The following is a 12,182-nucleotide window of genomic DNA, read 5'->3' as shown; positions in this document are numbered from 1 at the left end:
ATTTCATTAAACACTGAGTAGGTGAATGTGAACTAGGAAAATGCATACTAGGAGGAGGAGATTAATCCTGCCCAAACCTAAAACCCAGCTGATAAAATCCTGCTGATGCTACCGAGCCCTTTGAAGGCTCCTGCTGCAATCCCGCTATCGCAATGTCACTGCAAAAGGACAGGGATGGAAATAATAACCCCTCCACGGCCAACAAATGACAGAGAAGGGTGAGGTCAGGAATACATGCCTCGGGGATGGGTGATCTCATCCTGGCCTTCTGAGGATGACCGCCCACGTTACAGCCCTGTCGCATGGGCCGGTGCAGCTCCCAGCTCCTTCCCTGGGCTCAGGATGTAGAGAGCTTGGCAGTGCTCTGACCAGAGACCAGCCCCAAGCCTCTTGCCCACTCTCCCTGCTCTCAAGAGCAGCTCTGTCCCCAGGAGAGCCCCTGTCACCCTCCTTGTCCATGCCATCCTTCCTGCCTCTTGGACAGGAACTTTTCCTCTGATCTCATGCAAGCTGTGCTCCACTTCCCAAGGGCTGTGGAGCACCAAGTTAGGGAACAAGGGGACTTGGCAGGGTGGAGAGATGTGGTCTTGCTGTGAGATTGCCTCTTGCCTTCCAGCTGCCCATCTTCTCCCTGGGGAGGTTTTGGGGACTGTGACTTGGCTAGGGAGCACAGGCAGAGAGGATGGGGACGTGTAGGATGCTGTGTCCCAGGGACACCTTGACTGTTCAAGTTATGGCTCCTTCATCTCAGGGACCTGAACTTCTTAAGTAAGTTATCCTCTTCAGGGAAGGCAGGGAAGAAAGCAACCAAAGAAATATAAAAACTCCATGTATGAGGCAAAGGAAAAGCATCTGAGTTCAGGGAGCACCAGAATGGGGCTTTTGTCTCCGTTTTACCCTCGGCAAGCGGCCATCCCCTCTCTGTGAGCCTACCTGGGTCACAAAGAGATCCTTTATGTCTGTCCTGCACCACTAAGGTAAAGAATGAAAGACCCAACCCTGACGCAGGTCTTCAGGTCCCTTCAGCTTCCTGGGACCTGAAGGACACTCAGCACCAGGCAGAGACAAGGGTCAATTCCAGAATCCTGCCCTGACACATGTTCTGGACAAGCTTGATCCTGGTACAGAACCCCTATATTCATGATTTAATACAGAAAAACTATTTCAGTAACTCTTCATGGAGCAGATCCTGTAGCATAAAATATCTGTGTCTGTTGGCTTGGCCCTTAAGAAGAAAGTTACTGAACACCTGAACATATTAATGCATGTGCTTAATCAAAGAATCATACTTGGCAAACAACTTCCTTAATGAAAAGTTGATAAAAAGGAGGGAAAAAAGACTCTCTGAAAATTTTATTTATATGAAGGTGTAATTCCCAGCAAAGATTTCTTCACTGACGCACACTCGGGCTGAGACCCTCCAGTCAGTGTAAAATGTCTAGACCTGAAATAATATGTTTCTCTATTTGAGGCTCTCAAAGTGTTTTAATAAATCACTTTTGGGTATATCTTGCTATCACTTTACCAGGGAAAAATGCAGATGTTAAGTGCCCAACTGCTGAACACCAAATGGATCCTCCGGTCTCTAGAATCTAGTAGGATTTTTCCCTGTCGAATAATACACTTACAAAGAAACCCTGAAACAACAAGAAAACAGCTCTAAGCACTAGCTACACTGTTTAAAGGAAAAAAGCCAAACTCAAGACAGATGCTTTCTAATCCATGAAGTGGTGATATTGATCTGTCTAGTCACTCTACATAGGATTGCCGGGTCTTCAGATGCTCTCTGTAGGTTTTTTTTATTCTGGCAAGAACATGCAGAGACAAGAAGACAAGAAGTCCCACTAGAAAATAACCTGCTTGGTTCTATGCAGACCAGCACAGCAGTTTCTTGGGATCCCAGCACCCTGTATTTGCATCAGTGCCTCCTTTTCTGATATTTGGGTACGTCATATACAAACATCTTGCTTAACTGCATCTTTATTTAGGTGAGGGTACAGATGCAGGGTGCTGTAGATGGAGGCACAGCAGAAAACAAGAAATCCATCCCCCTTCATTCCCCATCAGCTGAAAGAAACCTGAAGCCGTGTGGGATAATTTTCACCCCTTCTGCTCCAGGTAACACAATAGGCATTTACCATTTGCCTTCAGGAGGTGGCTGTGCTTTAAACCAAACCCAAAGCCTGACTAGCACATGCAACTTGGGGAACACACTCCCAGGGCAGGTCAGGAGCACGTTCCTGGAGATTGCTACTGATGATGATATACAGTATTTGTGTGCTGCTCAGACTGTATTTTCCAGTAACACTGTACAATGTTCTTGTCTGTATCTTGTGTTGGCTGTCCCTTCTGCTCTTGTTTAGCACCTAAACCTCAGCTACAAGTGCAGCCAGGCTCATGCAAATGCATCAACAAGGTGGCCTGCGTAGGAAACAACTGCTAAAGGCAACATTAGCACCTCTCTTCGAAGGGCTGGACATGGGAGGGACTGAGAAAAGCACACTGAGTCCAAGGCACTGCTCAGTTCCTGGAAACCTGATGGGCTCAGACCAGCTTAAATGCTCAGCCTCCGAACCTGCCTGCCCTCATGGAAGCTGACTTCCCTCCCGTTTAACCCATCTAAGTCTAATTTAGGATACATATAGAGAGATGCCTTTTATTCCTGTTGCCTGAGGTTTTATCTCCTCTCTTTTTCAGCAAGCACTGAACAATCCCATTTGTAAATGTTTCAGCTTGAGGATGGTCTGGAATGCTGTGTCCTTCTCCAGGGTCACATAGAGCAGATAAGTGGAGAAGGTCCAGTGGGAAGAATGGCACCTTGAGCTCCAGAAATGCAAACCACCATAGCACACTGCACCACAGACTCTCCTTAGTCATCAGCCCTTCCCATCTCAAAAATTTTGTTCCCCACTTGTAAGATAGAGACAGCCACACTGCCCTGACTCACATTAAATGAAGATAAATACCGTAATAAACATGAACTGCCTCAATTCTGTGGCAACAAGACCCCCCCTGAGTGCAGAAAATTGCCATTTCCTTTGGTTTCCCTGTAGTAAGGCTGCACAATCACATGTTATCCTATTGTGCTACCAGATAATTTTGCAGCAATTTCCTCTCCTAAGACATTTGACTTCACTGTAAGCCAGTTTAATAGCCTATAGATATTAACATGATCCCTTATTTACAATAATGGGACCTTGCAGCTACTGTAGCTTACAGATGCAATTTATTACAGGATGTTACCACAATCCGCAGGCTACCAGAAAACATTATGCCTGGTTGTTACAAATGCCATTTTCCTTGTTGAGATAATAAAATAACCCTTTAAATGGTTGGGATTTTTCCTTCTTCTGAATGTCTGTGAAAACTAATCTTACTTTAAAAGCCTCCTTTTCCCTTGTGGTAATGAGAGCCTCCATGTAGCTTGTTTTTAAAGGCATACCCTTTAAAAAAAAACCTACGTCATGTTTATAGATTTTGAATCTGCAAGTTCCTGAAGCTTCAGCTGGAGTCAACAGGTGTCCAGGGCACTGGGAAATGATCTACAGAGAGTCAACAGGACCAGGCTGCATCCCTCTGGGTAAGAGCACCCCTCCTTGCTTCTCCTGCCTTCTGAGCTGCTCATCACCTGACATTGACTTCTCCTGTCATTATTCTTGCACCCTTTGTGACATTTCATATGAAGAGTGAACAAACGACACCAGGAAGCGTTGGGATTTGGGAAGAGCAGGAGTGTTCAGCATAAAGGGAAGAGGTAATACCCTTTAACCTAAACTGTTTATAACAAATCTTCTTTATTAGGCAAGAGTATGTTTTTAAAAAAGAGAACTGAACTCACTGTCAGCCCTGTTGTTCCTGAAACCATCGCAGCAATGAATATGCTGAAACATTTCTCTATTCTTCTTCCCTTGACACACTGCACATGAAGCTTTACATTATTTTGCTTTTATATCGTCTTGATGCCCACACATGACCCAGATCCTCTTGGGCCAGACACCTCACAGGCACATGCTCTTTGTTCAGACCACAGTCCCCCACCCTGCTGCACACACAAGCCACCACAGGGCTCAGACTTACCCACCCCTCTTCTCAAACCTCTCTTGGTTGTAGCTTGTGCTTTGCACTGTAATTTCTAACTTTTTGGGCAAACTCTGCTCTTGGAGAAGCGGCTTCCAGCCCAGGAACGAGGGCTTGACTCAGTACAAAGCCACCTTTGCATCCCAGCAGGACCAGCCCTGCACTTTTCATTCTTCTTGCCTGAAGATGCAGGACAGATTTGGCTTGGCTCTTATTCCTCATTTGTCTGGAAACAGCTCTAAGTGTGGTCATGAACTTAAGGCATGCAGTTTATCTAGGGAAGTCCAGGACAAGGCTCCCAGGGGTCCTTCGCTCAGAATTGGCTCAAGTAAAGGGAAAAGATGAGCCAAATCCAGACTGTCTGTGCTTAAGGAGGACAGCAAGCATTCACAATCTCACTCTGCATCCTTCAGTGGCTAAAAGAAACCCTGAAGAGTCTGGCTGGCAACAATTTGAGCTGCTTGAGGGGTGCCAAACAGCTGCAGGGTTGCCTGCCATCCCCTCAAGTGGCAGGTGGGAAGTCAGCCTGCTACAATCACTTTTATCCTTCAAAAGCCAAAACCTCATAGCACATATCCTGCTTCCGCCCAAAGCTTTACTCCGTTCACCTTCTCACAGGATGTCCTGCCCCCCATTTTTTTATTCTGGCAATGACTCTGTCAAAATATTCAGTGGCTAAAATATTTATGCTATATAGTATATTTAAAAATGCAGCTGCTATCTCTTTTACAGCATTTACCCTTCCTGGAGATAACTGGAAAAGCCCTTTTGAAAGGAATGGGCTGGAGGGTAGAGTTAAAAACACAGGGACATGCATGTGTCCCCAGGGGCCTGCTCCTGTCCCTCATTCAAGGCTGTTAGCTGTGACCATACCTCATCCTCGTAGACAACGAGCTGTGTTTTCCGTAGCTGGATGTAACGATCCTTCCACAGTCCCAGGAGCCCCCCGCTGCTTTTTTTAATCCAGCCATATTTCTCTGCAGTTGGAGCAGACTTTGGTTTCTCTGAGACCTCTTCCTTTGTATCCTGTAAGGACAGAAGGGATAAGGAGTTTCCATCACCAGAAAGCCTGCCCAGGGAAGATTTTGGCACCCACCAAACGTGGTCCCTCCCCACCACATCACAACAGGAGACTGGCATCTTCCAGAGGAAAACTCAACCAGCTCCCATTGGGCTGGAGGGTGGGCACAGATCCCAGATATCCCTTGAGACAGTGCTGGGATGGAAACAAGTGAGCCTTGCTCCTCTGCTCTCCCAGGGGCTTTGCTTCCCTCTCTGGGGAGGTACTCCTTGCTTACTTGTGCACCAAGTGGACCTTAAAAAAGAGCAGCCTCCTCTCCTCTTTGCTCCTCCAGTTTTCTGATGAATCCCAGCAGGATGGATTCTGCTGGCATCTGCAGCAACACACATATTTTAGCCCAAGGCCACTTCTGCCAGCTTCTCTTCTAGGTGTCTATGCTTGGTCACCATCCCCAAACCAACTCCTGTGGGCAAATCCACGGCATGAGGGCCAGGACTTCATCATGTCTGCACTAAAATGTTCCCAGCAGGTTAAAGAAGAGAGCTTTTCTCCTCTTCAATGCACTGGAAGAGCCTTTGCAAAGGCAGGATCCCCGTATCCCTTCACTTGGAGCACTCTGCTGCTCCCAACACCCCATGGAGCCCTCAATAAGCCTCTTTCCCTGGAGCAAGGCAAGGGGAATCCCTCGCTGAGCCAAATCCCCTTACATAAACACCTCACCAACCTTGCAAATTGTCAGGAGAGGCCAAGCCCAAATCCTCCAACCTCCTCCCAGGGACCCCACTGTCCCTCAGACTCCATTTCCTCAATGTCCCTACATGTAATAGCAGCAATCCAGCTGCAGAGAGCTGGCACACAAAAAGAGGATGCGTAACAAGAGAGACCCAAACATACGAAAATGGCCCTCACTGCAAACTGGACCGGCTGGAGCTCAGACATCTTGTTTCATAACATGAGAAAATCCCAAGTGCATGGAACAGAGTCAGATCTGGACACTCCCATAGCCAGGACAGAGCAAGTGTGTACGGACGAGCGCCAAAAATGTGGAGAAAAGCCTTGCTAACAAATATGTTTTCATGCACCAAACTGCCACTGAACATACCCTTGGACAGCAGCTTTCATCAGGGTAGGCTCTTATTCCAAAGAGGGAGCTTGCACCCATAAAAAGAAGAAAAACAGCTTAAACACCCCATGCACCCACATTTATTCTGACCTCCACTAAGGTCTGGAAGGGGCTGGGCTTTGCAAGTAGGCTCAGGTGCAGACTAGGAACAAGGAACTCAAACTATGTTTCACCTAAAAGAAAATTAGGCCAAAACCTGTTACAACCTTGGTAGCCTTTTGTAGAAGTTATTTCAATTGTACTGAGCTGCATCTGAAATGGCCACAATACAGGATGACTGAGCATCAAAAAGTTTTCCGGGAAATGAGAGGGACTGCGTAGGGTGGGTTTTTTTTAAACTTGACTTTTTAGGTTGCCAGGAAGTTGTATTCAGTTAAGACCTGCGACTTCAGCAAACATCAATTCCTGCACAAATACAGACCTGCTGGTTTCCTGATCGAGAACCCTTTTGATGTAATTTTTAGATAACTGGGCATGGACTTCAGCGTCCCTCGTAGCACTTGTGCATGGATGTAGCTGTATGAAGAGTTTATTCAAGTGAGTGCAGACCAACAACTGCTAAAATGTTTTTACTCTTTAAGGCTTTTTTTTTTTGCTTGGCAGGTAAATTTTTGCGGGTTTTTTTTCCCCACCTGGCAGAAAGGCTGAAGTCACATGGTAAATACATCTATCCACGCTCTCTTCTGCAGAGTGAAAACGACTCTGGTTTTAAAACAAAAGTACTCCCTGTGAAGACACAGCACATAACATCTACCTCTGAAAAACAACCTCTCATGTTGGGCTCATGTTGGCACCTCTGCAAAAGGCACAGCAAGGGCAGAGCTGGTTTGGGGCCTGGCTCTCCAGCCTTCCAGGGACAGTACCTCCCCTCCTTGGCATTGAAGGGTTGCCTTGGAGCTCCCCAGATCACTCAGGAGCCCTGGTTGGAACCCCTGCCTGAAAGGAGCCATGTATGGGGCACCCTCCATACCAGGTAAGACTTCCTGCTGTGCTGGCACCTGGGATCATCCACACAGAGGATCCATGACTCCAAGCCCCACCTGAGCAGCCCAAGAGAGGGAAGGTGATGGAAAGTGCAATGAAATGGAGAGTGCTGGTCTCAGCAGATGACAACAGCCACAAGTGGAGGGCTGTGCCCCTTGCCCTGCACAGAAGTCACCTGAGCCTGAGCTGCCTCCTCTTGTCCCTGCTGTGTGGCAGGGGGTGAGATCCAGAATTCTGTAGGGATGCTGAGCTGCTGGGCTCTGGCTCAGCGGCTTCCCCCTTGCATGTACCCAGCACATCCCACAAGGGGGGACAGGTGCTGTAATCCCTCACCTGCGGCTTAAGGACATAAAAAAACAGATGATGCAACTGGGAAGTTTGTTCCTGCAAAAGCAAGAAGAGGCTCAAAGATGGTGCCTGACATTTTTGTGGATTATTTTTATGCCGGCCCTGCCCCAAATTGGCAAGGCACTGTTGGCCAGGGCAGGGCACCGGCAGCAGGGCATTGTGTCCATCCTGTGTTCTCTGCCTGCAATTCCACAGTTAAAATGGGAGCATGACACAAAGACATGAGCTGCTGTTAACTCAGCTATATATGAGCATTCTGCAAGAAATATAAGGATATCATTCCTGGGATGTTCTTGGGTTGGATTCATTCCTGTGGTAAATCCATGAGAAGAAGCCCCCTGACATCAGCCAAATGAGCCAGTGTAAACGAAGGAAGAACTGAGTTATCCTGATGCTCGCTCATGCCAAAGGCATTGCTCCCAAAACCAATCCATAGGAGCTATTTTTGCATTTTACATCATGGTGGCATTAGAAGTGAAACACGAGTTCCACTCCTTCAGCTTGGTTTAGTCTCACATTTTGCAGCTCAGCAGAAAACCCAAATCAGACAGGATGGCTTTTTATTTAAAAATTAGGCAGTTCTTTCTCCCCTGCCCTGCCCTGTATTTTACAGGCCCACAAACCCACATACTCTTCATGTCTTCCAACACAACAAACCCCCAAGAGTTGAATCACAGTGGTGCTTTAAAGTTACACAGAGACAGAAGTGTCTTAGCCAGTTACATCAACTTCATTGCAAGCAAGCATCTCACTTATCACACACTCCTTTCTACACGGCGCTGATGAACAAATCCCAGGAGAAAACCTGCATCCCGACACCTCCACTCTTTTTCTCCCTTTTCACCTTATCTCCCAAACCTTGCTGTTAGCACTTCTACTTCTCCCCAGCCTGCTGGAGCAGAACTACCTCACTGGAAACAAACTGCTCAGATCCACGTGGAACTTGGGGAACTGCCTCTGACACCCCTTCTGCAAGCAATCCCTGGAGGATGCATGTGTCGCTAAAGAATAGAAGCCCGTGAGACAACCAGTCAATGCTGGGATAGGTGCGAAGCCCCTTTGGCCAGCAGCCACCAGCTGGAAGCAGTTTCTCTGCTGTGGATTAATTTCATGGATGCCAGCGGATAATAACAACTCTCAGTCACTACCAACTTGGGCTGCTTTGCTGTCTCCCTGCTGTTTTAAAAGAGCTTTCATTCTTGCCACAGAATGTTGGGAGATGAAATAAGGAGGTGTGAGGGGGGAGAGACAAGCCACAGCTACAGGGATCGCATGTACCAGACAGAGCTTAAAGTCCTCCGGCAGTCTGTCCTACCGGGAGCTTTCTTTGTGCATGAGCAGCAAAACCTCATCCAAGGAGAGGAAGCAGAAATAATTGCATGGCCAGACGAGGGGAGAAAAAGACCTGTTTAACTTGCTAACAAATTTGTGGCATTTTTATCAATCCTCACACGGATGGATTATTGGAGTGACGAGAAAACCTACGTGTGCAGAACAAGCACCACTGCCCTTCTCAGAGTTAAACTCGTCCCAAGCAGAAGGAGGAGCAGAAGAGAAGTGGGGAAGGCTGGAGGTGCGTAGACATGTCCAAGCTGGCGATTTGACCCAGGCCTGGCTCCAGCAGGGCAGGACAACACCCCAGCGGGAGTCACTCGGGGTGGCCCGAGCACGCGTGGAACCAGCCCGGCTTAGCCAGCGCCGGCCGAGCCCGGCAGCCCCTCCTGGCCGGGTCCAACATCCCGAGGGATGCGGGGATGCGCTGCCGAGGCTCTGCCCGAGCCGCTCCGGGGGCTGCTGGGGATGGGGAACCCCCCGTCCCGCGGTCTCCTTCGCTGTCTCCCGGGCGCAGCGGGGCCGGGATGTCCCAGCGCCGGCGAACACCCGAAAACACCCCGAAGTGGCCGGTGCGGTCCCCCTGCCCCGGCAGGGGCTTCTCCCGCCCGGCCTGGGGGTCCCCCCTCCCTGTCCCGGCGTCACCCCCTCTCCCCGTCCCGCTCCCGGCCGGACTCACTTGCTCCATGGCTCCTCGCCGCCCGCTCAGGGGCTCGGCCACCGCCCCGCTGCCCCGCTGGGCTCCGGGCGGACGGTCATGCCGGGCGGGCCAGGGGGTGCCGGCCCGGGCCGCGCCGCTCTCCCTCCGCAACAACTTCTCGGGAAGCCGGAGCCGCGGCAGCAGCAGTACCGCCGGGTTTCCGGCGGCTCCGGCGCTGCCAGCGAGGAGGCGGGGATGCCCCCGCCGCCGGCCCCGGCCCCGCCGCCGCCTGGCCCGGCCCCTCGCCTGGCCCGGCCCCGGCCCCCCCCGCCGCCGACGTGGGCTTGGGAGCCCCCGGGACGGGTTGGGACTGAGCCCGGGGAAGGGGGATGAACGGGGTCCCTGCGGTCAGGGGTGGGACATGGACCCTGGGGTGGGACAGGATAACCAGGGATGACAGGATACCCGGGGTGGGACATGGAGCTTGGGGTGGGAAAGATCCCCTGGTGTCGGATAGGGTCACCACGGATCAGGCAAAACCCCCGTGTTAGGACAATGTCCCTGAAATCGGAGAATCCTTGAAATTGGAGGATTCCTGAAATCAAAAGGTCCCCAGTGTCTGTCGGGGTCCCCAGCGTCCAATGGGATCCCCAGGATTAGACAGAGTCCCCGAGGTCAGATACAGTTCCTGAGGTAAGGCAGGGCCCTCAGGGATCAGGCTAGACCCCCGTCATAGGAGAGTCCCTGAAATCAGCAGGTCCTAAAGGTCAGGGGGCTCCCTGGTGTCTCACATGGTCCCTTGGGATGAGAGGGTCCCATGAGACCAGGCCAGACCCCTGTAGTAAGACAGCGCCTGAAATCAGTGAGTCCTCAGGGTCAAGCAGGGTCCCAGGGGTGGGGCAGGGTCCAGGGTGTCACAGTGTCTCTGGGGCTGCGGTCAGGTCAGGCCCCAGGAGCAGCAGGACAGGGTGCAGGGTGTAGAGAGGTTGAGGGATGCTCCATGAACCCAGCGTGGAGCAATGTCCAGGGCTCAGGTCTGTGTAGCCATGTGGCTCCCTCAGCCACAGTGCTAGCTCCTGGCCATGGGGTGGTCTCTGGACCGTGCATTTTGGCAGAGGGCTGATGCCACTTATTCACCCGAGGAAAACAGCTGGGGAATGGTCTTTGGTAGCAGAACTGGTTAACACTAGTCATGCTCAGAGCCATTGTTCACCACTGGTATTCAGCTTTGCAGACTTCTGCAGCTATTTCAGGCCTGCTGGAGGGCTCGTGTACCCAACAGCCTGCCTGGTTTTTCTTCTAATTATTTCAGTCAGTCTAAAAAAAGACATTACCTCCCTCTGCAAACCTTGCCTCCATTGTTCTCAGCACAGAAAATAAGAAGGAAAGGAGAATAAAAGTCTGACACCCTCTACCTCCAGGTTAAATGCTCTTCTGCATAGGTAAGGGAAGTGCTGAGAGGAAAAATAGGAGGCAGCTTCTGCTAACCAGAGGTGGAAGGGATAGCAGAGCATCCATCAGGGCTGGCTACCCCCATCCTGCAGGGCCAGGGGTTAATGGGGGAGCTGGGAATCACCCTGGGACACACCAGGACTTGAAATGAGAAATCCTGGTACTGTCAAGGCACACTGACAGGAGAATGATTGCCGTGTCAGCAGAAAGACATCTCGTATGGGAGGGAGCAGCTAATAGCTTTGCTGTGATGAATCTCGGTTTTGACAAGGGGCTGAGGCACCAAATACACTTGGAAAAGCCAAGGGAGGACAGACAGGGTCTAACTGGCTGTAACTGGTGTGAGCAGCAAGAAAGCAACAAGAGGGAGGATGCATCATGCTGACCACCATGGTCGAGGCATTGCCCCAAGCACTGCACTTGCCCTCCCTCTCCTCTCACGTGCAGGATTTTGGGGTAAGACCCTCCTGTTTGCTCCAGTTGCACAGGGCTGCAGGAGCAGCAGGGGTTGAGCCAGGACTGGAGTTCTTAAGGGAAAGTACACACAAATAATTATTAGTGATAATTAGCAAAAACTCACTGATGACATCTCCTTCCTATCAGCTTAGCTCCAGGTTTGGCAAAGACTCTGGTCTCGCCGAGACAATCCCCATGTTGTATAAACACCTTCTGTGGCCTCCCCTGCTCCTCCTCCATGGCCAAGAGCCAAATTAGGCAAAATGCTGCCACAAGCATTGGTGATGGCACAGAGGGGCCTGGCCAGTGGCCAGGGGTTTGACAGCATCCTTCAGATTCCGTCTTTACCTAGCACAACAGGCACCTCTGAAAGATATGACAAGAAAATCATGACTGGCCATCAGCATTCAGAGCTGTCACCAAGCCAGTGTTAGCTCTCTGCTGCCTAACGCCAGGTGGGAGGTGGTTTTAAAACATGTTTTCTTTGTTTAATTTCCTGAGCCATCAAAACGGGATTTTGGGTGGGAAGTGGGATCATAACAGCTCCCCCACAGCCTTCTCAGTGGGAGTGTGAGAGCAAGACAGGGTGTCACAGTGCTGAGTTTGGCTCCAGGATGGTGCCAGACATCACAAAATAAACTATTGAAAACAGATTATATTTTAGCCAGGCTTTTAAAACAACCAAAAACCCCCAAATTACTGGAACTGTGTTCAGTATTCTCTGTTTTCCTGGCAGGGCTGGGGGAGGT

The 12,182-nt window shown here is 50.3% G+C and overlaps 1 protein-coding gene and 2 long non-coding RNA genes across 3 annotated transcripts in view; 2 read left to right on the top strand and 1 right to left on the bottom strand.

Annotated features, from left to right (window-relative positions):
* Positions 1-3,755, top strand: part of LOC125332428 — a 34,547-nt gene extending 30,792 nt beyond the window's left edge. The window contains exons 2-3 of the long non-coding RNA XR_007206486.1: positions 3,475-3,580; positions 3,686-3,755. This is a non-coding gene — a long non-coding RNA (uncharacterized LOC125332428). The remainder of the gene's footprint in view (positions 1-3,474; positions 3,581-3,685) is intronic.
* The window catches only part of PLEKHO2 (pleckstrin homology domain containing O2), a 26,956-nt gene extending 17,166 nt beyond the window's left edge, over positions 1-9,790 (bottom strand). The window contains exons 1-2 of the mRNA XM_048317225.1: positions 9,565-9,790; positions 4,951-5,103 (exon numbers count right to left, since the gene is read on the bottom strand). Of these exons, the coding sequence (XP_048173182.1) occupies positions 4,951-5,103; positions 9,565-9,573 (162 nt within the window). The 5' untranslated portion in view covers positions 9,574-9,790. The remainder of the gene's footprint in view (positions 1-4,950; positions 5,104-9,564) is intronic.
* LOC125332427 overlaps positions 7,742-12,182 on the top strand; it is a 17,997-nt gene continuing 13,556 nt past the window's right edge. The window contains exon 1 of the long non-coding RNA XR_007206485.1: positions 7,742-9,126. This is a non-coding gene — a long non-coding RNA (uncharacterized LOC125332427). The remainder of the gene's footprint in view (positions 9,127-12,182) is intronic.

Source organism: Corvus hawaiiensis, chromosome 13, assembly GCF_020740725.1.
Source record: "Corvus hawaiiensis isolate bCorHaw1 chromosome 13, bCorHaw1.pri.cur, whole genome shotgun sequence".
In the NCBI taxonomy this organism is placed as follows: domain Eukaryota; kingdom Metazoa; phylum Chordata; class Aves; order Passeriformes; family Corvidae; genus Corvus; species Corvus hawaiiensis.
Note: the sequence above shows the minus strand (reverse complement) of the source record. Positions and strands in the feature narration are given on the sequence as shown.